Here is a 22,482-nt window from a genome sequence, read left to right as displayed (position 1 = left end):
TTTATATGTAAAGATACAGAGGGGCAATTAGCTATCTAAGCCACACAAATTCAGGAGGCATTGCTAAGGTACAAAGAACATAGCCATAGTTTCCTGTTTATCTTGTTTGCCAGGGGCTTACCTTTATACAAAGGATGTGTGAGCCCTTCACTTGTGGTATGCTACAAGCATTTAACACCTCAAGCATTCACGGAAGCCATTCCAAAGCAAGATTCAGAAGTACTTGAAAATGGAATGGTTTGCTTTCCACAATTCTAATGGTATTTTTTCTTATCACATTTGTGGCTTCTTTGGCCTTTCTGGGTTGGTGTGATCACAATTGCCATGTAAATTCCCTTGAGCAAGGGGCTTCTTAAGAAAGCAGTATACTTAGGACACCCCGCATGGATGCACAAGGGGGAGATAGGGTTCAAAGAACTTTCACCATCATCCCCTTGTTCCTCTGTTACCTTGGAACACAAGAACTTGGCCAGTCTAACACTGTTGGTGATGGTAAAAACACCCTGAAAGGGGTGCAGAGGGTAGTCCCTCACAGAGCTGAGATACTGTGCAGTGAATAAGTGGCAGCATGTGCTGCACGCAGTTAAGGACATAGCAATGACCAATGATCTCTGCATGGTGCCAGCATTTACAAAGATATTGTGCCCACCTCAGGTAAAAGGCCTTCAGTGACTTTGTGCCTCGGAATCCTTCTCCACTGGAGGATGTGGGTTAAAAGCCACATTAGAGCCATTGGAGCAGTCACCATGCCATTTTTCCATATGGGTAAATGTTTTTAGAAATGAGAGATATCACTTTATTTGCATCTACCTCAGCTCTAAATCAACTTTTAAAATAAGTAAGTAATAAGAAATTCCATTGTCACCTAAAGTTGTTTTTAGCCATTTTGAATTAGAGAAGGTGTTATAGGCAGAGCCAAAGAGTGACAATAGAAAGTTAAAGTGCAATCTGAGAGATACCCCACACAGAATCTAACACTCATTGCAGCTAAACAGATCAGTAGATTACGAAAAAAAAAAGAACAGGAGGACTTATGGCACCTTAGAGACTAACCCATTTATTTGAGCATAAGCTTTCGTGAGCTACAGCTCACTGCATCAGATGAAGTGAGCTGTAGCTCACGAAAGCTTATGCTCAAATAAATTGGTTAGTCTCTAAGGTGCCACAAGTACTCCTTTTCTTTTTGAGAATACAGACTAACACGGCTGTTACTCTGAAACCTGTCAGTAGATTATGGAATCCTATTCCATAACCTTCCACATATAGAATAAATAGTGTCCAACACTTTAGGCCAAACTTTCAACAGGCTTTCTGGGCATTGGTCACAGTAGTTTGAGTGAGTTATTATAGATTAATCATGGACTAAAAGGAATTCTACCTCTTAAAATGCCAACAGTTAAAAAAACTGAAACCCAGAATAAAAGGATGGTAAAAAACAAAAATGTTAAAATGAAGCCTGCCTCTCACCCATCTGATTTATAAACCAATTAAGAAAAGCAGTTGATGTGGTTCATGATCCAGTTAAAAATACTTAACAGAATAATGTTTTTATGTACATAATTACAGTAAGTTTACTAAAATTGTTGTTACCATACAGTTTCAAGTTACCTTAACAATAGAAAGTTAAGTACTATGTCTGACTACAGGTGGCCAGACATTAGTGAAGACCGAACCTATTAATAAAGTCCACCCTCATGTTTGTGGACTGTTCTAATAAATGAGCCAAAGGAAGCCTCCATGAGATTAGCAAGTAGGAACTAAAATAATCTTGTCTCATCCTGAATTTGCTCTTTCCATATCTTATATTTCTCCTTATCTTTTGTGAGCTGATCCAACTCTCATTTCCAACTGTGATTCCCAACTGGCGGTCAAAAATTGAAGCAGATATCTGAAACTAGTGAAGACCCCTTTCAGGAACCTGGACTTGCTGTATGTGCATCTAACACCATCAGACTTGAACTGGAGCCTTGTGATCTGTAGGCAGCAGTTCTTTTAGGTCAGCTGCCCTACAGGGAAGCTCTCTCAGGTTGATTCAATAATTAAGATTGTCTCTTTGCATGTACTGCATTAACAATCCCTCCCCGCCCCACCCCCCTCCAGCAAAAGATGCCTATTGGTATTATGTCCCCGCAACCTCCATCATTCTCAGTTATCTGGGGACCAGAACACATACATAACACATACACGCGCACACACACCCTTCCCATTCTGGGGCACCATGTCTGTGATGCACACTGCTCTTGAGGCACTGGGAAAAAGACAGGAAAGGAGTACATAGAAAACAATCACAGGTGTATTGTATTATATACTATATATTATATGTTTCAGAGTAGCAGCCATGTTAGTCTGTGTTCGCAAAAAGAAAAGGAGGACTTGTGGCACCTTAGAGACTAACCAATTTATTTGAGCATAAGCTTTCTTGAGCTACAGCTCACTTCATCTCAATGCATCCGATGAAGTGAGCTGTAGCTCACGAAAGCTTATGCTCAAATAAATTAGTTAGTCTCTAAGGTGCCATAAGTACTCCTTTTCTTTTTATATATTATATGCTATATCAGCTGTAAACTGTGGATATGTAATATATATACAAATTATATATATAAAATGCCTGACCTGGTCTCACCTTGAGTCCCATTTATGCTGTGAACTGATAATGCCAAACATTCCATTTAAATGAACGGTGCACGATGCACCTGGAACAAACAAATGAAACAAAAACCTCCATTCCTAGGTAAGCAGTTGCATTCGGAATCAAATGACTCTTCCAAGAGTGATTTTGTAACAGAATCAATATCCAGAATCAATGCCATGGATTCATATGCTTGCTCTAAAATTCTAATGCAGGCATCTGTTCATCACAAATATGCAGCAGTGTGCATACATCAGCCCGATAGTGGCACCTGATAGCTTCTATGCAGCTGTTTGTGTTATTAACTAGATATCCTGTGGTAGAGCTAAGTTAAATGCTTTCAATGGAATGTTGTTTAGCTAAACTACTGACTGTTCATTGGCCTGGATTTACAGTAGTATTATAAACATATTGCTGCTTTTGACATTTTGCACTTATAGAAGATCATTAGTCACTGAGCTTTGAAACTTATATATTGCAGCTTTACCCACAAACAATGTAAACATGTACCAGTTAATTCCCTCTTTAGATTCCCAATTTAGATATATTGTTACTTGCTGCTTTTGCAGCATATGCCATATTCATTATTATTGCTAATTGGTTTATGATGAGCTAAAATAGTTTTTGCCCATTTCAGGGAAAGATCAGCCAATAGGTATCTTCTTCCAAACAAAAATAATACAGAGCATAAATGTGCAATAAAAATTGAAAACAGATTACAAAGCATTTTCCTTTTGAATGAGACAAAAGCAAGGAAGGATTTGGATAGCTCTGACTGACTTTGTTTAGAGATTCAATAATTCACTTCTTCTTTAGTACAAAGAAAAGGAGTACTTGTGGCACCTTAGAGACTAACCAATTTATTTGAGCATAAGCTTTCGTGAGCTAGTACAGAATTTAAACTGCATTGAGACAGTTCACATGCTGTTTTCTGTACTACAGGATGTTTGGTGAAATTTTTAACTAGTATATTTCTAAATCTTGGTCCACTTGAATGGATTTAATCTACATCAATGGATTTAATAATTAACTAAGGGTAAATCTAAATTATTTTGACAGTCTCTGAAAAAATGTAATTAAATGATCTCTGGTCAAATAGAAACATTATTACCTTCTGAATTACTTCTGAATCTGAGAATTCAGAATTCACACTTCCTGCAAATACATTTAATTTAGACATAAATCCAATGTGAATATGGCATGAATGTTTTGTATCATAGACCTCTATACATCTTCATTAATACTTATTCTTCTGAAAGTACGTTTTTTCACAGATATGGTCCAATTGATTGATTGAAGAAGTTACTGTAGAGCCTTTTAAAATTCCATTCATTCTGTTTCTAAGAAAAGATATGCAGTCCATGGATTTCTGTTATAGGCATACCAACTCCATTAGATTTAATGGAAGACAACAAAGCCTTGCAGCAAAAAAGTTGTGAATATTCTTATCATTGGTCATTTTTGATGTGCGATTTACCTTTAAATGATGCAAGTCAACAGGCTAAGGGTCTGGCTAACAAAATACTTTGTGTTGTGTGCTCTTTGTATTATTAATAATTATTATTATTATTGAAATTATATAGGAAAGATTGAGTTGTTGAAATAATAAGAGCACCCATCAACCCACACTGAGGGCAAATATTTAGTCAACCTTGCTGCTTTTACTTCCTTACCAACAGGATAGTCTTTCCCAAGATTATTAAACACAGTAATAACAGTAACACAGATACTGACTCCATAGGACTGCTGAAGCACATAACTCAGCTGCTCACATGCACCGAGATAGTATCATTCGTATAAATACCTTACAGCACTTTTCAGTTACTACGCTCACATCAAATAATATTCAGCAACTTAAAGCTTGATTTCAAACTCAGCCACAGTATGCCAAAAGACATGCACGCCTTCTTAAATGTGGCAGAGAAGATCCCACATATTGGGGGATGATGAAAATTTACTTATGAAGGAGTAGTAAAGCTCTCAGTACAAGACTAAGGTCAGTAGACATTTTGGCAGCCAAGTTTTGAAAAAAGTAAAAATCACAATTTTTTTTAAAGGTAAGAGAGGTGGCACAGAGACCAAGAAAAAGAGAATTATACTAATCCTAAGAAGAGATGAATAGGAGCATGCATATTAATCTGGATAGCCTTTACAAGGGCACACATATGGAGACAATGGCAAAGATCTAGATCATAGTTAGTGAGACTGCAATAAAAAGGGAACAGTTGCCACACTGTGGTATCTCAGATATTAAATCTGAAAGACCACCATAATTTCCTATTCTAAGCATACTATGACTTCAGTATAGGGTGACCAGGTGTCCCGATTTTATAAAGACAGTCTCGATATTTGGGGCTTTTTCTTATATAGGTGCCTATTACCCCCACCCTCTGCCCCGATTTTTCACATTTGCTATCTGGTCACCCTACTTCAGTATATCAGACAATACAATGTGATAAGTGTTGTTAAATACTGATTTTCTAATAGAGACCACTATTTTTTGCTATTTTCTTGTTTGTATTATAGTAGTGCCTCATTCAGGAATGGAACTTAATGATCAGGCACTGCTATATAAAAACATTTCTTGTGTTGCACTAATTACATTAGCTTAGTAAGCAAAGCTCTTCAGGGCAGGGACCATCTTTTTGTTATGTATTTGTATCATATCAAGCATAATCGGGCCCTGATCCATGACACTGGCTCCTAGGAACAATACAAATAATGAATGAATGAAAAAGAAAATATCATTTTACTCTGCTACAACAAGAGCAACTGCCATAGTTCATTTATTAAACACTATGGGTTTGATTCACTGCTAGGGGAGGGCTGGTGGAATTACCACTGATATAAGGATTACATTGAGTTTCGCAAACTTAGTTTGCATCTGGGCTTTATAGGAGTCTCAATGGAGGAAGCTAAAGATCAGTGCATCACCAGGCTGCCTGGGTTTCTCCCTAGCCAGCATTTGTTTTGAGTTGCACTGGCTCCCTAAAGTTGCTCTAGTAAAGACGACATCTGGCAGATGTACAGCTACTGGTGGCCTTGGATCTTGGTTTACACCAATAGATGACAACACGTACCAGGTTGGGGTGACTTTAGCTCATGTGTAATGTTCAATCTGCTGGCACATTCTTTTAAAAAACATATTCTCCTGAGATTTCATATTTGCAGTCAAAATCCATTATAGCAACACAAATGTAAGTTACCCATATTGCATTTACTATTTATTTTTCTTCCTTCTCTCTCCTACTTAAGAAATTCACTAAACAGTAAAGAGAAAGGCAGAGAGAGATGTTATCTATTTACTGAACATCTGACATGTGTGCACTGATTGTGGGATGAGGTAGCTGTCTTTTTTGCCATTTTCTCATCTTTGTGGAGTGTACTAAATGAGGGGTTGCTACTTGAGGATACTGGTATTAAGTTAATAAGTCATCCAGTGAGTGGGATTTTTCTTGTAAAAATCATATTACCTCAGTCACATGTGGTTTGCCTAAAGGCTCTGTTTAGCTTGCTACAAGTGAGATTGCTATACATCCCTGCACAAAAGCTTCACACTAGACTAGCTGGGTATCTTAATACAGTCAAATATAAAAAAGAAAAGCTAGTCTTATGGCTAAATCATAGGACTACCATTCAGGAAACCTGGGTCTATTTCCAGCTTGTATCCCCAGTCTGATTTTGAGGGGTGAGGGGTGTGTTGTAATTCAGTCTCCATTTTGAGTGTAACCTTTCACTCTATATGCTTGTTATGTTGGATGGCATCATCCCCCTTGTTTGAGGGAGGGTGGGTGGGAAGGTAGATGGGCTGGTGCCTAGGTGTCTGAACCTGAATGAAATCAACAATTAAATAGCCTTACTGTGGCAGGATAATGGGTGTTACCAACCCTCTGCCCAGCGGAGCACCCAAAGGATTGGAAAACGGAAATACCCCAGGGCAAGGATAGAAGGAGAAAAGGTGTCAGACTACTTTAAAAAAGACACACTCACTGTTAAGGAGGGGGGTCACACTATTACCAGAAAGAGAAGACTGGGCAGGAGGAGCCTGGACCAAGACCCAAAAGGACACTGACCAAGACCCCAAAAGACTCTCACAAGTGGTGAGGGAAATGGAGGGAGGGAATTATATACAAGTGTTTGTTGTTTTTCCATAGATCTGTAACTCTCTTGTGCTTTCTACTGGCAAAGTGTGCTTGTGTTTAACAAGTTTCTCTGCAAAGCCTGAGTGTTCCTTACTGTAAACATCATGTGGTCCCTGAAGGTTTAAACTGTAAATCAGAGTGCCCATGGGGGGCACTTCTAGGGATGACATGCATAAGCTACTGGGGAAACTTGCAAGGTTCAGAACTGGTCTTGAAGCCTAGCACAGCTGGACCATGGGGTCCCATATCCCAGAGAAGGGGTACCAGACAGGGAGTCTGCACCCCAGGAATCTGTCTGAGAGGCTGCACTTACAGAAAGCGCTAAGACCCAGGGAGTTTGGAAGCTTGTGGAATCCGAACGCTGGGTACAACAAAGCAGCCTGATTATGGTCCACAAGGGGGAACTCAGCCAGGACTATCACACAGTTCTACCACACACTCCCTTTCAACGTTGGGCAAAACACAGACAAATATTCAAAAGGGGCCACTGATTTTTTGTGCCAACTCAAAGCACATATGGTGGATTTTCAGAGGTGCTGAGCATTGACCCCAAATGGAGTTTAAGGATTTCATCTTCATGCAGGAAGTGTAGCTAGAAGCTATGATGGGATTTTTGTTTCCATATCCTGGTTGTACAAGAACCATGAAAAATAAACCTGTAACCACAGAGAAGTTTGTTTCTACCCTCTAAATCTGGCTCTTCTGCAAAGTTTCTCTCCAGCTGTCCTATACTCTGGTCCTGCCACACTTGCCCTTGTGCCAGAATATTACACTTTCACATTAACCAGTCATGTTTATTTGTAAAACATACTTTGCAATATTCTTAATGAAAACAATTAAAGCAGGGCCAAAACCAGAGACCCTTGCTAAGTTTTTAAATAGTCTTACTCATGAAAGCTCCCCCCTAACTTCAACAAGAGCCTTTAAAAATAAACAGGGCCTCATTCTTTTTTCTTATACAGAAAAATTTAAGATTGAGATGTAGGCACAGGCCCAAATACAGTTTTGGTGTAAGTGGGAACAATTCCTATTAACTTCAATGCTACATCTGCTTATATCAAGTCTGAATTTGTTCTACAGGGTCTGCAGAATTTTCTTATATTTTAAATTAAGATTATACTGTTGATAGTTCTGGTTATATCTGAAATGTGCAGCCTTTTGATTATCTTTTTCTCTTTCTATTCTATTATCTTTTGCTCCTCCATTATTCCATACAGTACATATTTTGGATAATTAGAACTGTGAATATGAATACTTTAAATAAATTCACATAGTACTTTTTGTATTTACTGAGAAAGAGCTAACAGGAGAAGGGGTTTAAAGTGTTCTCTTGGTAAAATATCTAAAAGGCGATATATCCAAATATCTAGATATCTGTTTAATATAGACAGAAAGAAAGAGGTCAAAAAGGGACAGATTTTAGTTGCTTATCTAGAACAGGATGCATTTAAACTAAATAATTGTTTAATAGCATCTCTCCAATATTGGATCTCTTACTTAAGCCTTGGCTTATTTTACACTGAAGGAATTCTGTCCCACATCAAAGACCTCTGTTAAAGAAAAAAAAATTCCTTTAAAAAGAAACTTTGGCTGAACAAATAATTTTCAATTTAGGAGCAGGTGACAGTAAGATATCTCCCAAGGGCAGAGTATTTAGACTTTACATAGAACTAAACAACTCTGTTATGATGAAAGCCGGACATTCCTCAGCACTGGGATCTAATGAAAACGTCAACATTTTATGCAGTTTTGAAGCTGACAATTTAACAGTTTTACATGATCCTTTGAACATTTATCATCAATTTCTACAAGTTAAATTTAGACAAGGGGAATAGTTACATAAAGCAAACAATTTCTGCATATACTAAAAAAACTGCACAAGTTCTTTAAGAAAGCAAATGTGTATTTAACTATTATGTATCTCTTTGCAATAAACTGTCAGTATTATGGAGTCCCATACACAGGAAATCAAATGTTAAAAAAGAAGAATAAATGATTCACCATGCTAGGCACGATATGCTTTCTCTCTTTCTCTGGAACATATGTTGATAACTGCCACCAATCCCAAAGTCTATTGTGTACATGATTGATGTCTTGTGCAGACAAGGGAACCAAGGTCAGGATAGCCCAGTGTAAATTATGGTGGCCCAGTCTTTCAAAAACTTCTTGTCACTCTGACAAGGAAGGGAAGAGGTGGAAGTGGTAAGATTCAGCCCCAACATGCAAGTGCAGAATTTCAGTTTTGGAAACAGTGGATTTGAGGTGATGGCGACACATCAGTGAGTAAAGGTCTGTAAACACTTTGAGACAAGACAGGTGAGAATGGGGAGAGTCTGGAGGTACATTTGGGAATCATTTGTATAAAGTTACTAGTTGAAAATATGGGATTGGCTTTAGTCACCAGAAACAGTACAGAGGGAGAAGAAGAAAAGACTGAGGATACAGCATTAAGATTCATGATGAAATAGGGCCAAAGCGGAGAATCAAGAGTCACTAGAGAATACAGTGAAGGAGACACTGCAAGACTGGATGAGAACCAAGAGAGAAAAGGAGTTGCAGAACCTAACAGAAGAAAGGAAGTGGAAGCAGACAAATCAAAAAGAATGAGAAAGTGTCACTTTGGATTAGCTAGCCAGGAGCCATTACTAAGTAGAAAGGTGCAAATAATGGAAAATTACTAACTGAATAAATTATTCAAAAATATTGTCGAATTTGTCAAATAAATTATCCAATTAATATTATTTACTTGACTCTATTAGTAACCTGGGGCAGGATGGCTTTGGTGGAGTGTAGAATGGAAGCCAGATTGGAGGGAATTAAGATCAGAGTTGATGTTGATAGAGAGCACACCTGAGGATTTTTAGGAAAAGAGGGACCCAAAGTGTCAAGGGAGTTGAGGGAAGGTTTTCTGAAGATGGAAGATACAATGCAAACAGAACATGGGCTTGTAACACATGAAACAAAGGAAGCCTTCATACTTCAGCACTGTGCTTTAAATATTGTACAGGTATACAATGGCATGGCACTTAGTTAAAACAGATGGAAAAATTACTTCAAAAGAGAGTTTTAAAAGTATATGCTAATTCACCAAGTGATATTCCTGCTGCTCCTCATGCATTTTGTTTTTAATAATCCTTTGATTGAGAACATTAATTTAATGTATGAAACGTATATAAGAAGCCAGCTTTCTACAAGCCTGTTTGCAAAACATTATTTCCAGAAGTGTAGCTTGCTGTCATTAAGCATATTTAAATGTTTGTGCCTAGATCATGAATTCATGACTGTGTAATTCATTTCCCTTTTCTAAGCATTCATTATTTTAGAGTTCTGCTTCTGTGAGAAAAAACAGATCTGTATAGAGATTTACCAGTATACCATTTAATTAGTATACAAAAAAACTAAAACTGCTGGAAATGCACAATGGTGGTTCAAGCTTGCCTGAATGTCAGCACAACGACCACACCTGGGACCTAGAAAGCCTATATCTAATGGGTAGTGAAATATAGTTTACAGAAATGGATTCCTTATAGCAAATGTAGAATGACAATAAATATGTGGGATATGATTCCTTTACACAAAGTGCCTTATGTACTGTTTATTTCCCATCAAATAAATTTATTAGAGACTGTCATAAATATAAAGGGAAGGGTAACCACCTTTCTGTATACAGTGTTATAAAATCCCTCCTGGCCAGAGGCAACATCCTGTTACCTGTAAAGGGTTAAGAAGCTCAGCTAACCTGGTTGGCACCTGACCCAAAGGACCAATAAGGGGACAAGACACTTTCAAATCTTGGAGAGGGGGGAGGCTTTTGTTTGTGCTCTTTGTTTACATGGTGGTTCTCTCTTGGGACTGAGAGAGGCCAGACAGAAATCCATCTTCTCCAACACATCCTAATCTCCAATATTGCAACCAGTATAGGTAAGCCAGGCAAGGAGGATTAGTTTATGTTTTGTTTTATGTGAATTTTCCCTGTGTTAAGAGGGAGGTTTATTCCTGTTTTCTGTAACTTTAAGGTTTTGCCCAGAGGGGGATCCTCTGTGTTTTGAATCTGAATACCCTGTAAAGTATTTTTACCTTTCTTTTTTTAATAAAATCCTTCTTTTAAGAACCTGACTGATTTTTCCATTGTTCCAAGATCCAGGGGTTTGGGTCTTTGATGATTTTGTAACCAATTGGTTAGGATATTATTCTCAAGCCTCCCCAGGAAAGGGGGTGTGTAGGGCTTGGGGGGATATTTTTGGGGGAAGACCTCTCCAAGTGGTCTTTTTCCCTGTTCTTTGTTTAAAACACTTGGTGGTGGCGGCATACTGTTCAAGGACAAGGCAAAGTTTGTACCTTGGGGAAGTTTTTAACCTAAGCTGGTAAGAATAAGCTCAGGGGGTCTTTCATGTGGGTCCCCACATCTGTACCCTAGAGTTCAGGGTGGGGAAGGAACCCTGACAGAGACTCTTTAGGGAGTAACTGAGAAACTATTTACCTGCACCGGTCAACTGTGGAACAATTCTATCAGGTGAAGTATTTTTTCATATGCACCCTGAACCGTTTATTCATTGTTAGCTTTTCTTGAAGGTTACCCAATTTTTTAAAACAATATATTTAAAAATATGCCACATTTTAAGATGTATTTGTCTGCAATTAACATTTGGTTTACTTCTCCCTGTTTCCCTCCCCAAATAGCTGAATGCTACATAATTAATACTTCTGAACCAAGAATAAAGCAAATTATTGTTTTCTGGTAACTAAAGGAGTAAAATACATCTAAAAAGAAATAAAAGTAACATATCATTAGCACACATGAGTTAAGATATATACAAACTGAAATGATGTTTTAGCTTCATATAAAAATAATATTTGGAGGTCAAAGTCCAGAATTTACCTAAGTACATTATTAATTTAAGTCCTCACAGCACCTTCAACCCACAGTGGGTTAAGTAGGAATGCACTTAGTACCTAACTGAGGTACTTGGGTTGAATTGTTAATTCACTGCAACTGGAGGCCAGTTTCTAGTGCGTTTAAAATGATAAAATAAAGGGTTCCCAGAGTTAAAAGGCCTGCAGTTTCGTGATGGGCCTCGGGCTCATGGGATAGGGTGAGGCCTTCGTGGGCCAGGGTCAAATCTTGCGGCCATTACAAGTCAAGGTCCCAACCGTTCTGCATCCTTTGTCCCCCTCACAGGAGGGAGGGTGCTTGGACTCAGAGAGAGCTGAGTACAGTGGGGAAGGCTGAGGAGAACATACCTCGAGTTATGGGTTACATGGTAAGTAGCCCTGTAATCCCTGCACTGAAACCAATTAAATGCCTGGCGTGGAAGAGTATGGGCGATGGGCAAGTAGTGCCCCTCCCCTGTTCTAAAGTTTAAAAAAAGTTACAGCCTGCCGCTTAATTCCATGCATGTGTCTGTCCTCAATTTGCTGCTGTGTCTGCGTCAAATGGCTACAGCTAGGAATGTCAAACTTTGTTTTGCAGATCTCATTGAAAAAGTCTGCTTGAAGAAAACTTTGAAGAAAATCAATTCAGCAGCTTTGAAGTTGCGGGTTAAAAACTAAAATTTTGTGCATAACTTTTCTTGTATCTTTCTACTCTTTTAAAATACATGTATTAAGGATACTGCATTACCGAAACCAGCAGAGGCTGAAAGTGTATCTACAGGCCAAGGAATTTATTAATGCTCTAGGCCAAAAAGCTCTGTATTAAGGAATTTAAAGGATTAATTAAGGATTGCTCTATCTGCTGGAGCCAGGAACCGGGGAGTTGTATAGGCTCTGCAGAGGAGAGAGTTATTGGGCTATGGAGCCTTTAGTGTAGATATTTTACTAAAGTGTTTTAAACAGGTTGATTTACATAACGTATTTCAGCATAGGGATAGCACCAAAGTTTAGGTGTAAACTGAATAGCTCAGTTTCAAACAACTTTCAAACTCTACAAACTGATTGCACTGAACCAGGGCATACACAAGTTCTGTGGGCAAAGCATTTCTTTTTTTCATATTTCTTTTTCAAAACCATGAAAGTTTAAAACAAAACAAAACAGATTAATTCAATGTTAAGGTTCAGAAATCAAGACCTCAAAAGTCAGGAAATTCCCGGCATGATTAAAATTAATCTGATAACTGTAACATGACCATGCTATCACTATGTCACATTCTGCAGTTTTATTTTCCTTGTTAAGTGAAAACCCAAATTAATATTGTCTGCTACTAATGTATACCATAAAATAAGTAGGATGTGCTCTGTGTCTAAATTAATGTTGTCAGAGTAACCTTAGCTTTCAGAAATTCCCAATTTTTGAGACTTAAACTTCACATGCCATTAACACAAGTTCATTATTTTTAGTGATGTATGTTTTTATTTATATTGTACAATGCATACATGTGGCTTTATGCATTTAGGCCTTGGTCCTGAACTACTAAAGTCAATGGGAGCTTTGCCATTGACTTCCATGAGGATACGGTTCAACATTTAAGGAGCTAACAGTAACCACTGCATCTTGTTGCAGATGTGCTGTTATTCTCTCATCCTCTGGAAAGGGTGGATATCTCTAGCTGTGCATGTTTTCCCCTCTTTATGTTGCAGAACCCCACAAAGGGGCAGGTATGGTCAGAGTCAGTAGAATTAACACAGTATCCCATTAATTCCTATATTACCATGTGAAACAGAAATAGCTGGAAGAAAAATTTAGAGTGTAAGTTATTATTAACGTTGCTAAAGCAGCATGCACTTTTGTGCCGCCTCAGGTATTCAGTGAATAGATATAACCATTATCAAAATAAAGGGTAGACACTGTACTCCTTTTAATGTAAATTATTTGGTTTTGTAAAGTTAAATGGAGGAGATTCACGTTAATTAATTAATTGTTTATGTGTAATGCATTACACATACATTACAATTATATTTTGTTTCTTGCATTGTATGATTTTGCCTTGTAAACAGTGTCCATATGTGCTATATTTATAATTGTCTTTGTTTTAAAAGACTCATTTATAATTAAATATATTCTATGTTTGATCATATTTAAAAGGCATATTACAGACAAGAGGATCGAGACATTACAGAAGGGGCTGATCTAACCACATTAAGTGGGTACGCAGAAAATCGTTTAAACCAGACTCCAAAATATAACAAAAACCTTGTCTCATTCCAAGACAAGCCTGGATGGACTGTACCACTGGTTGTAACCTAGACTGTCCCTCCGAATTTCATATCATATGTATCATACAGACAAAGTATTGAGGCATCTGGGAGAGGGTGACAGCAACAAATGTCCATGTGACAAAATCATGCAAACTTTCATTCATAATTTTGCAATGCATAAAGGTCACGTATATACCACCACTGGGCTATACATATAAATCTATATAAGTACACTTTTAATCAAAATTTTACAATATGCAACTTGTTTGGTATATTTTTTGCAACTATCCATCACAGAAGTATCTTTCACATTATGCATAGGGTTTTTTTAGCACAGTCATAAATGTATGTCCAATTCATGCTATTACCAGTTAGGAATAAAATCATTGTGCTTTCAAGTAAGAAAATTACTAGGGAGTCTGTTCTGTATTTGTAAGCAAAAATGAGGCACGTTGAATGAAGAAGGAGAATTAAACTAGCCCCAGATATGGCTGAACACTGGCCATGTGTTTCTGAAGCGGGTATCCGCAAACCCCTCCCCACAGAGTCTTTATAGCCAGATCTGTAGACATATAAATGTGAAAATCAAGACATAATCTGGTCAAGAATTTGCTGCTATACAGCACATGGAAATCCATCCATTTTTTAGCTTAAGCATTTTTTTTCTAAAGGGCAGCATTTGGCCTTTGAATAAAATATTTTAAAAGACACTCCCAGCCCCCAATTTATACTGAAAGCTTATTCTATGCTTGAGATCCTATATTTACTTAGTTGAAATATTTATGGGTGTGATGTATATACAGTATTGAACAAAACAGAAACCAGATTCATTCCTTAATGAGTGAGAAGGAATAGAGTTCATATGGGGTGGCTAAATATACCATAGTGTTAAAAAATTGTCAGTTGTTCTTTAAACCAGCAACTCCAAGACATTTTAAGTTCTCCCAGTTATTGAACAGAATAACAAAAACAAAAGAAAGTGGCATTAGTTTTTCTTCTATATTATCCAATTTTTAAGACAATGGTTAGAATGTTCAAAAATGTGTTTGAATTTATTCAGCTGTTCTCATAGTTTCATATTTCCTGAGTGGCTGCTACACTGTATATGTTCCTATATGAGTGGGTTGAAGCTATCTGACAGGCTGGTTAAAGTTATTAGTCCAGCATCTGAATGCTTGTTCAAATCCTCAGTCATCATTTATTGACAAGCTGGTAAATTCAGATTGACATCTCCATTTTTTTTAACAAAAGAGTTGCTGGTATTTTAAAGGCCAATACATGAACAGATTGCTTTTCCTCTAGACATGTACATAAACTAAAAATGGTGTTAAGTCTTTAAAATACCAGCATTCAGGGGATGAGTAATGGGATACACAGCGCCTTTCAACTCTAGTTCATAGGTATAAATACAGCTCAAGTTGATCATGACCAAAAATCATTATCATCTTATAGATGTTTTTTAGCCTATCCAAAAGATATGGTGGATTCAATCTGCTTTCTAGTGGACAAATGACCACATCAAAACCACCATCACATCTGGCACCCTCACTGGTCATCTCCATAGAATGACTAAGTATTGAAATAAGCCTAGAAATAAGCCTGACTATAGTAGCTTCATACATCACTTCAACCATCAATGCCACATATTCAACTTAATTCTTTTGTAGAAGATTGTCATCTTCAGGTGTACAAAGAACAGGATAGAAAATAATATGGAAAATGTTATAATATCATTAAATAAACTGATGATATACCTCAAGTGGAATATTGAGTTCAGTTCTGGTTACCCCACCTAAAAAAGATACAGCAGAAACAGAAGAGGTCCAGAGAAAGTCAACAAAAATGATCCGACGCATGGAAAGACTTCCATATGAAGGGACTTTAGTTTACAGGAGATATGAATAAGAATGGCCTGGAAGAGGTGTATAAAATGATGAATGTTATAAATTGTGGGTTCTTAACCTAGGGCTCGTGACCTCCAAGAACAGTTGCAAACAGGTTCCAGAGGGTTGTGAATATCCTCCTTTCCTTTATAGCTAAATTAAAGGGAATAGGGCAATGTGGGGGTCCTGACACCTTTTTCTGTTGTAACAAGGGGTCAGAGCATGGAAAATTTGAGAACCACTGGTGTAGAATGCTGTTATGTAATCTCTCTTTATAGAAGAACGAGGGCATATCCAATTAAATTGAAAGGCAATAAATTTTAAACTGGTAAAAGGAAATACATATAAGCATCAGACGCCATATTAACATTCTTTCACTGAATGTCGCTAAAATGGGTATCTTCCTACTGTTCTTTGGAAGAGAAACACCTCTGTTGGAGCTTTTAGCTAATCTATATCTTTTACCCATTATATCCATAATCTTGGAGTCATTCTTGATCCCACGCTCATTATAAGTTCTCATAGTGCTATACTGCAAGCCTGCCTATCATTTCCACAACACAGCCGCCCATTGGCTACGGTCTTGATACTCACTCTGGTTTCTCATTTATCACGTCATAGAATCACAGAAGAATCATAGAAGATTAGGGTTGGAAGAGACCTCAGGAGGTCATCTAGTCCAACCCCCTGCTCAAAGCAGGACCAACCCCACTAAACCATCCCAGCCAGAACTTTGTCAAGCCGGGCCTTAAAAACCTCTAAGGATGGAGATTCCACCACCTCCCTACCTAACCCATTCCACTGCTTCACCACCCTCCTAGTGAAATAGTTTTTCCTAATATCCAACCTAGACCTCCCCCACTGCAACTTGATACCATTGCTCTTCTTCTGTCATCTGCCACCACTGAGAACAGCCGAGCTCCATCCTCTTTGGAACCCCCCTTCAGGTAGTTGAAGGCTGCTATCAAATCCCCCCTCTCTCTTCTCTTCTGCAGACTAAATAAGTGCATTTCCCTCAGCCTCGCCTCATAAATCATGTGCCCCAGCCCCCTAATCATTTTAGTTGATTACTCTACCTCCCTCCCTCTACGGTTTCCCAAAGTCATGCATACCCAACCACCAGTCTTTCTAGAACATTGTAATAAGTGTGACCACTCATAGGTAAAAACACAACCATAATACACCCATCCTGAAAGACTTCCACTGGCCTCCAAAAACCCCCCATCCATTAAGAAATTGCTCTCATCTTCAATGATTTTCATAGCTATGGTCCTACCAATTTCTCTCTGAACTCCCAATTACTCTGTCAACTCAATCATCCTTTCAGACCGCCCAATCTCTATCTTCCTGTTTGAAGTCAATTCTTTTTTGACACTGCACTAGCTATCACAAACAGTGTATTCACTATCTAGCTAGTTATATCATATTCACCACCTTGGTACCACTCTCTACTTCATGGACATAATTGTTTTGGAAATGCAGCTCAAAACCTACCTCTTCTTTGCAGTGTTCAACAATCATCCTACTAGTTAGTTCCATGTACTGGCACACGTTCCCATCACTTCATTACACTTCCTATGTACTGCCCCCACCTATGTAAACTAATTATAGTACTGACTTATAACACCTATTGTTGTATTTGCCGTGCACTATGAAATACATTGCTTATGAAAGATATATAGCAATATTACTCTGTAGGCATCTGTAAAGAGATGGTCCTTCCAATGAAAATTTAAGGCAGAGTGACAGAACTGAGTGGGGAACCATGCACTGCTGCCAAATGTGCTGTATCTGTCTTGTGGAGAAATAAAGGACCTCAGTTTCAACAGTGATGAAATTATCATCTTTCCCAAAAGTATCCTACTTTTGCACAGAAGTATCCTACTTCTACCACCCCTGCTCATACTGATTGCTTCCTTACTCTGTGAGTAGCCTCGCTGCAATCAATAGGGATACTTGTCGAGCAAGGTACTAATTAACATAAGCATGAGTGACAGAAACTGACCCTTTTTGAAAAAGGGCTCTGTGTATTTAATTTTCTGTTTCTGTTTTATATTTTACCAGTTTATGTGGCATTTAAAGGGCCAGTTCACAATATAGCAATTTCAGATACCAAATTAAGTGGTATATCTACTGGATGCAAAGTAACAAAAATATTGCACATCACTTGTTTTCTTGAAGTATTTGGAGCAGACATACAAAAGTAACAAAAGGACTGCCAAGCAAATCTACAGTTCTAGTGTTATACCAGCTACATCCCTCAAGAGACTTTAAAAATATTTCTCAGCTGTCATTATGAAAACTAACATTTTAGTGCAACCAAAAAAAAAAAAAATCTGGCCTGATATTGCAGACTGTTACTCACATGAGTGCACACATTTAAGTCAGTAAGGTCTGCTTGCATAAGTCAGGACTACATGTGTGATTAAGCATCTGCAGGTCTGGGCTCAATGGTAGCATAAATAATGAAAACATATATTATCTAATCAGAAATATTGATTAAATATTCAAATTGATTTGATAATGCTAGTGATCTAGTCAAGTTTTCTAGGTTCATATTTAATGCTTACTGATCCATTAAGTTGTATCAAAAACATTAACATTTAAATAGATTGAACTGCCTTCAGAGCTGGGCACCAGGCCAGCAGCCACCACTCTCTGGCTGCCCAGCTCTGAAGGCAGTGCTGCACAGCAGCTCCTAAGTAAGGGTGACAATACCACTACCCCCCTACAATAGCCTTGCGACCCCCTTTTGTGTCAGGACCCCCGGTTTGAGTAACACTGGTCTCTCTCATGAAATCTGTGAGTAAAAGTACACAAAAAACCATATTTCACGGTCCGTGACATGTTTTTCACGGTCGTGAATTTGGTAGGGCCCTAGTAATAAACATGATTAATAATAACATTAAATGAATGAGAATTATCTAAAATCTCATACACCTTTTATTTATTTTTTACTACTAAATTGGAAATGGAGAACATTAATAAAATAGAAATAGACCAGAAACCTTAAGGTTTCATCTAGAGTAATTTTATATTATAACCGAACAACACAAGAACATATGATAAAGGAGCATTCTCAGGTTAAAAATAATATTAAAAAACAAACAAATTTCTTTACTGTGTTACTAATGTTGCCTTGGATTGTTACATTTGAAAGAATTTTTAAATCTAACCTTTCAAGATTTATATTTGTTTAGTCTTTGCATTTCATTTCACAAACATAATAAAAATTGACTCATCACTTTCAGTATCTGGTTCTCAGTTACAAATATTTTTACTTTCAGGTTCTCGTTCACTAGCACAACATTGCAATTTGTGGGTTGCAAATCCTGCAGGAGAATGTTTAAATCCAAACAAAAACTGTTTACATTGAAATTTCCACTCTAACAATTTCATGAAAACATTTCTGTTTTTGCTAAACCTTCTTGGTACAATATCTACACTCTCGGCCTAAACCTATATATCAGTGTCACTTTCAATAATATCTCATGAATGGAAATGTACTGCAAATACTGTTATATCAAGACAGTTCAGTTACACAACAGATCTAAAATGGCTTCAGCATATTTACTTTATCACACCATATGTGAGGCTGTGGTCTCCACAACAAAACCTTTACACACTGAAGTCATTATCTCTATGAAGTCTGCAACTGGCATTTAAAACTTATTGATGGCCTGGGTATTGGTGGCTCAGTAGGCAGCCCTCTTGCCTGAGGCCCACAAGGTCACCGGTTCACATTCTGCTTAGGAAAAAAGCTGGACATATTCCAGAATTGTGTGTGGGCTGTGCTAGGCTCCTGGAGGGGAAGTCCTTAGGATAGTAAGTGAAACCCTGTCTGTTTTGTGCGTATCAAGGTTCTCATGGTAATGGAAGAGGAAGAATGGGTAAGAAATGTAAGTTTAATATGCCTGGAGCAAATGAGTGTACGTGTTGAAGATCCTGCATTCAACTATGTAAGCACAGAATGGTAGAAGAATAACATAACCTCCATATTTTTGGACTTCTTCACAAATCATTTCTGACTTTGTATTAGGCATGTTTGCAAGAGACATGTTCAAAGACACCACTAAACATGATCATCATTAACTGATTTCTTTATACTTGCTGGACTGACCTGGGATTCAGTTTCACACTTTGGGCCTGTGAAAAATGTATGCATAATTTTGGTAAGTAGGACGTTTAATCAAGAAATTTTTAAGATGGTAAAAACTTGTCACATACTGCAATCTGTCTGATGACATTACAATATGCATCAAGGAAAAATCTTCAGCAAATATTAAAATCAGTACTGGCAACTGATTTAGAAAACAATATAAAATTAAGATTCAACCTGCTCTGGTGTTAATCTTTGATATGTGGTTATCCCAGATGTCTCTCTCCTCCTCCTCCTCTTTATAGACAGGTAAAGATGGATCTCTTGAAGGAACTGGGGATCACACTCTAGGCAAAGGTTGGACAGGTGATCAATGTACAGCGTGAGATTTGCCATGGCTATGTGCCTCCAACAGTGACTGGATCATCTAGTTTAAAAAGACAACACATTCAAAATTGTAATATTTTATTTAAAACATGCATAAGGGAAAAACAAGTATGGGGAGAAATAGTGTATTTGAAGAACCAGAAATATATCCGGATGACCAAACTTGTCATATTGTAAATTAGCCCATTTCATTTATTTCCCTTTTTAATACTCTGTTGCCTTAATGATTTAACTCAAGAGTCAGGATTTATTGGCCAGCATCCCAATCCCACTGATTGGATGTGTCCAACAATTGTCAACAAGGTGCTAAATTGTTCTTGTCATCTTTAGTTTCCTGCTTGTATCTCTTCAATGACATCTTATGCAACTCTGAAAAGTGGCATGCATCACCAGTACCATGAAAAATCAGGGCTTGATTCATTGAGTTAAATGGGCTTTGCATCAGGACTTTAGTAAATAAAATGAGATTTCACTCAGCAATGCCCTAGAAGGCAACTCTAAATCCAGTCTCATAAGAGTGCAACACATTGATTCTGTCAGCTGGCAACTCCAACTCTGGTATAGTAAATAACTGCCTTTTTTTTTAACATGGGAAAACCAAATAACTGTTAATTAACTGGATCCTTAGGTTTAGCTTTGGCCAATGTTCATTTTCTAGATGGAAAAACTATGATGTATTTAAGCAACAGCTTTTGCACAATTAAAAGGGATCATGAATGATCAGCATCACAAAATCTTTAGGGTATCACCAAATTCCTGAGTAAGTGATAAGATTCACCCCGAAAAAAAAAAAGACAGCATTACTTATATTTTAGAAAAAAGAACTTAATATAATCCTGCTGCAAATCAGCAAATGTTCTAAGGTAAAACAAATTCATTTTTTCTCTAATATATAACAAGAAGCCATTTCATAGAGGAGTGAAGGATATCCTCTTAACCTGTGATAACAAATTTGTTTGTTTTTTTCTCTTCTTAGTAAGAAAGCAATTAGATTTTTCCAATAAAAATATCCTTGTGCATATATAAACACTACTGGTAATCACGTAATTACCTTACCCAATCAAATTAAATTGCTGTCAGTTGAGTTCCCACTGCTGATTAACTTTCGTATACTTTAAATCTAAATGAAGTCTTTGGTAAAGTGCACTTAGCCATTTACAAAGGTGTCTCTATGATTCTACAAGGCATAACAGCAATATATTATTTGCCATAATCATCCAATGTTCAAGGTCAAGGATAGCTCATACTGAACCCCTTTTATAAAACCTTAAAGAAACACAGAATTAAACTATGTTGCTTATTTTTGTGTTCTTTGCCATAACTTCTAAATGTAATAGTAACCTTTGACCCCCACACATTAAACACTGCAATTATGTAATTAAAACTAATTATGTAATTTATCTTACATATTTTTATCCTACAGGAGGCAGGTCAATTACTTCACTTGTTGACCTTAGAAGATTTCACAATTTGAAGCGTAACAACAAGGCTTTAAATTAATTTTAAAGTACAAGTAGAAAAGAACAGTACATCTACAAAACGTACCAAATGAATATTATGGAAGCACTTACAAATCCTTATACTTTATATTTTGTAAAATAAATCTCTTGATGATTATTCCATTCCCTTATGTATCTTCCATAATTAGAAATATTAACATATTATTTATGGACAAATCTTACATACAGTACCTGCCAACTGTAATTGCGTGTGGCCAAACTGTGTAGGGGGTTCCATATTTCCCTTCCTTCTAATCTGTCCTAATTTCCCCTCTTCTCATACTCTCTTCTCCCTACCGTTTTCCTTTAGTCTGCTCTGCATTTCTTTCTCTTCTCTCTTTTCCACTTATACTCTCATGCCTTTTTCTTTCCCTTTCTGTCTTCTTTGTTTTAACTTCTGTATCCCATCACCATCAGCAAAACCTGTTAGTAGGTGAAATATTCTCTCAGTGCCGTAGCTGTACTATTGGTCTGTTCTCATCCCCACCCGCAATGCTGCGCTGCCATTTCACATCAGCTAATGACCACCCTGCACCTTTAACCAGGGGTGGGGGGGAAGGGGGATTTGGCTGGCTGGCTGGCTGAATGAAGGGAACCGTGCTTTATGGCTTGTGGGGGAGGAGATAAAAACTGCTGCAAAAGGGTCGGTATGGTTGCTGACTCATCTCCTGGGAATGAGGGGCTTAAAAGGGGCAGACCTGTGCCTTAA

The 22,482-nt window shown here is 37.6% G+C and overlaps 1 protein-coding gene across 21 annotated transcripts in view; it reads right to left on the bottom strand.

Moving 5' to 3' along the window:
- Positions 1 to 22,482, bottom strand: part of ERC2 (ELKS/RAB6-interacting/CAST family member 2) — an 829,921-nt gene that overhangs the window by 50,107 nt on the left and 757,332 nt on the right. For 20 of the 21 annotated variants that reach the window (XM_074957759.1, XM_074957751.1, XM_074957752.1 and 17 more), the window contains one exon: positions 20,125 to 20,314. The exons of the other annotated variant lie outside the window; for it this stretch is intronic. In XM_074957759.1, coding sequence (XP_074813860.1) covers positions 20,258 to 20,314 — 57 coding nt within the window. In that variant the 3' untranslated portion in view covers positions 20,125 to 20,257. The remainder of the gene's footprint in view (positions 1 to 20,124; positions 20,315 to 22,482) is intronic. 21 annotated transcript variants of the gene reach the window in all.

The sequence above is a fragment of the Natator depressus genome, chromosome 7, assembly GCF_965152275.1.
Source record: "Natator depressus isolate rNatDep1 chromosome 7, rNatDep2.hap1, whole genome shotgun sequence".
In the NCBI taxonomy this organism is placed as follows: domain Eukaryota; kingdom Metazoa; phylum Chordata; order Testudines; family Cheloniidae; genus Natator; species Natator depressus.
Note: the sequence above shows the minus strand (reverse complement) of the source record. Positions and strands in the feature narration are given on the sequence as shown.